This window comes from Cyprinodon variegatus, unplaced genomic scaffold (genome assembly GCF_000732505.1).
Source record: "Cyprinodon variegatus isolate N-32 unplaced genomic scaffold, C_variegatus-1.0 Scaffold897, whole genome shotgun sequence".
In the NCBI taxonomy this organism is placed as follows: Eukaryota; Metazoa; Chordata; class Actinopteri; order Cyprinodontiformes; family Cyprinodontidae; genus Cyprinodon; species Cyprinodon variegatus.
The window spans coordinates 53,720-57,460 of record NW_015151350.1 but is presented as its reverse complement, the minus strand read 5'-3'; the positions used below and the strand labels follow the sequence as shown (position 1 = coordinate 57,460).

The window sequence follows — 3,741 nt, the reverse complement described above, 5'->3', positions numbered from 1 at the left end:
TAAATTTGGATTGGATTGCACTAATAGAAACACAGAGCATCTGTCTGCAGCGCATCTTTAAAGGTTGAGGAACAGGAGGTGCATGTTGGTTTGTATTTTGTTTACTCAAAAACAGCACAGAGTGTTTCCGCTGTTAGTGGCAGTCCTTCCTGTGCCTTTATCTGAATTCAGATTAAACTGTTGGGATAAAATAAGAATATATTTACAGTATTAAATACAAAAGTGTTTAAAGGCCGGGTGATTTATTTTTCTTCCCCCAGTGTACGGCTTTTGAAAGCAGCTCTGCCCCGCAGCCGCCCATTTCACTCAAATAACAATTCAAGCCACAAAAGAACATAATGTGAGGAAATAGTTTCTATTGAATTATTAAAATATGCCTTTCTGTAAATAAATGAGGAAGACATGACAGTTGAATCACGAGTTATGTACATTTTTTCCTGTTAAAATGTTTCTTTTTTGGGTAAATTCTAAAAAGAACAAACAGTGCTGTGGAAATGTGACTCTTTTCTTGTTGCTTTCAGGGGTTTTGGATCCAGACGGCCTGGCAGTCCACTCTGGGTGATGTTCGGCTGGTGAACCCCCCCTCCCCAGATGGCTGTGAGCAGAGGAGGCGTCTCCTTCTGGATGGGTTGCTTCTGCAGCCAGAGCCGAAGGAAAGCTGTTCAGAAATGGAGCCGAAGTCTCAGTCAGGTGAGCCGCTGGATTTAAATCTGCCGCGTCTTTCTGTTAAAAACTGGCGTGAACATCAGTGGGAGCTATACGCAGGGTTCCATTATTGTTCATGTACATTTCAACTTTGAAATAGAGCTGAAACATTTTGCAAAAAATAAAAATTGCAATTATTGTAAACCAATATTGTTGTGATAAAAATATTTAATATTGGAGTAACTAAATATATAGATATATCTGTTTTAGCTATATGTAATGTTTTCTTTAAATAAGTGGCCATTAGAACTACCCCCACCACAACATAAAATGGTTTGACCAGGACAACGGCGGGCTGCAGCTTTTAAAGTTTGTTTCGCTGCAAAGGATGTCAGGTTTTCAGAAGTCCGTTGCACAGGAAAAAAAAAAAAAGAGAAAAATGGAAGATGACACCAAAGGCTGGAGGGATCTTAGGAGTAAATATAAAAAATAAAGTGAGGATGAGTTAGGAACATGTCCAGGAATGGAATTGAAGAAGAATGATGTCCATCCAGAGCCAGGTAAGGAGCAATGTGTCTAGCAAAGCTGTCAGCTGCACTGATTGTGATTGCAGTCTTGGTTCCATCTTCCTTTGCACTAACCCAAAGCTCACCCCAAGCTTTCAGATTTTTGAAATCTTGCTCAGGGTTCAATGCTGCAGGACATTTGCTTACTTCTGTTTGCATGCATGGATCTGCGTGCCAGCTGCAACTTTCTACCTTTCTATGTAGCCACAAACCCACTCAATAAGAGTTTTACCACCACCTCGACCTCTGAAGGGGGAAATTTAAGGTCTTACTCTTGTTTTATTTAGTGTATTTATAATTGAGGGCCTCTTCGATTTGAAAATCGTTTTTTTATATCACGATTATATTGCAGTTGCAACTAATTGACCAGCCCTAATATAAAGCTGTTAATAATTAAAGGGGAACGCTATTTTTTTTTGGGGGGATTTTACGTTATTCCATCATGTTCTACTCTCCCATATGAGTTTAGTGTCATTTGGAGCCGTTCTGAAGATATTCCTTTAGGTTATGTCCAAGTAACGTCTTTCTATGAGCAACGACATGAAGGCACAAACTAAACTGTTCATCATTTATTCTTTATGGTATGGCATTCAGAACATGGAGGCCAATCACTGTCCCCCAGACATCCGCCGTTATATTTTTTATATTTATATCTTTTAAAAACAAAGTTGAGTGTGTAACTTTTAAACAGAGCGTGCACGAGGAGAAATGGGCTCGTGCACGCTCTCAGACACGTTTAACAGGTGTTCCCTCTGGTGCAGGGTTGTACATGCGCTTGGAGAGAGCAGGTCTTTTCAAAACTTTCTAGTCAATTTGACCATCCAAGTTTCTTCTTGAAGAAACTGTTTCTTCTGGCCAGAAAAAACACAGAAAAAATCACCAGCCTGAAGAAAATTCAACCCTGTTTAGTTTTTTTTCCTGAAACATCCTAAAATGACAAACTAGACATTGATCTAATGGGGATTTCCTCCTTCAGCACCTTTAATGAAGCATTGCTTCCTCTTTAAAAGGGCAGGCAGAAGGTTGGGAGTTTATCTCAGGTCTGGTGTTTTGCCTTTGAAAGACTTTGTCAAAGAAATGATGCCTTAATGGCGTTTAATGTTAATTGTTCTCTGCTCCCTTTTAGGTTTTTCACCTGCAGTACCAGACATGTTCGCTGAGCGGTGCGGCTTGGGCCCTGGCGCCCCCTAACAGCCTGAGATATCAGAGGATGAGACAACCGCTGCTGTCCCACCCGCTCCACCATGCTAGCCAGCAGACGGAGAGCTGCTATGAGGAGGACTGGGAGGAGTCGCGCAGCGTGTGCGTACTGGTGCCGCAGGAGAAGTTGAACAACATGCAGGCGCTGCTGAAGCTTCCTGCATTCAGCCACAGCAATGACTCTGAGCTTTCCTTTCAACTGACGACGGTGGATGGCAGCAGAGAGGACGACATCAGCATCGAGAGCCTGCAGAGGAGGCGAGCCGATGGTCTGAGGAGAGAACATGGCTGCTTCAGGAGCATGTTTGAAACGGAGGACTGTCCTTTGCCCTTCATGCGCGGCTCTCGGTTCTATTGCTTTCATTGTCCCAACACGAACCTTGGAATGGGCGAAGTGCTGAAATCCTGGCAGAACTACGGACTGGACAAGAGGAGCTCTGAAATGGGTCAGATGGGTGAAGGAGACGGAGAAGAAGAGGAGAAATTGGGCTTGATGTATGAAAGACTGAGGCTAGAGGTAGGCTGGACTCGCACTTAGCTTCACAATAACCACTGAGATTAGCGGGTCGACCCGCTAAGAATCAGCTTCTGGCTCTCTTCCTAATGCCTAAAGAAACCCCATCATGCTGGGTTAGCATTGATGGTGTCAATCAGGAAAGTAAACAATGGAGAGCAACCTGTAATGAAGCCGGGGCATAGTCAGTGTGCTTTATTGTTTTGCTCTTTTTTCCGTATGAATCTCTCACCAGAGCTGCTCCTTGTTTATCAAATGTTGTTTCGGCTTGTTAGATCAGGCGTGACTGACGCCATGTTGGGAGGTTCGTTCTTTGTGCTCAAGGATATCATGTAAATTAGCAGGTCAACCCATGTTTGGTGTTCCCGCCGTGCCGATCGGTGTCTATGGTTTGATTTTTACCCGGGTCGTGTAGCGAGTCGTTTGATGGTCAGTTAGCCGTTCCTGCTGCCACTAAAAGCTGGTTGTTTCTGGTTTTAAACCTGTTTGGATCCTAATCCCCACCGTCTCCATAAAGTCACTGCTTTTAACACCAGTAAACCTATAGACACTAACATGTTATAGCATGATCATATCTGAAGAATGATTCGCTCTCCTTTCTGTGAACACGGGGACAAAAAAAGCTGCTTTCTTTATCAGCGTTCAGCCAATCAGCAATCCCAGGACTGATCAAACCGATGACAATACATGTTGTGATAGAAGCGTGTCTTTTGTAATACATTAATAGAAAGATCTATAATTTCACTGAACTCTGATCAAGAACCCCGTGGCATTCTGGGGGATGTAGGCAGATGAAAGGATCTCAACACGGGTTCG

General features: G+C 43.2%; 1 protein-coding gene across 1 annotated transcript in view; it reads left to right on the top strand.

Annotated features, from left to right (window-relative positions):
* The first annotated feature begins 525 nt into the window (after nt 1–525).
* Nucleotides 526–3,741, top strand: part of LOC107099686 (chromosome unknown open reading frame, human C6orf136) — a 14,694-nt gene continuing 11,478 nt past the window's right edge. The window contains exons 1-2 of the mRNA XM_015397912.1: nt 526–690; nt 2,338–2,928. Of these exons, the coding sequence (XP_015253398.1) occupies nt 592–690; nt 2,338–2,928 (690 nt within the window). The 5' untranslated portion in view covers nt 526–591. The remainder of the gene's footprint in view (nt 691–2,337; nt 2,929–3,741) is intronic.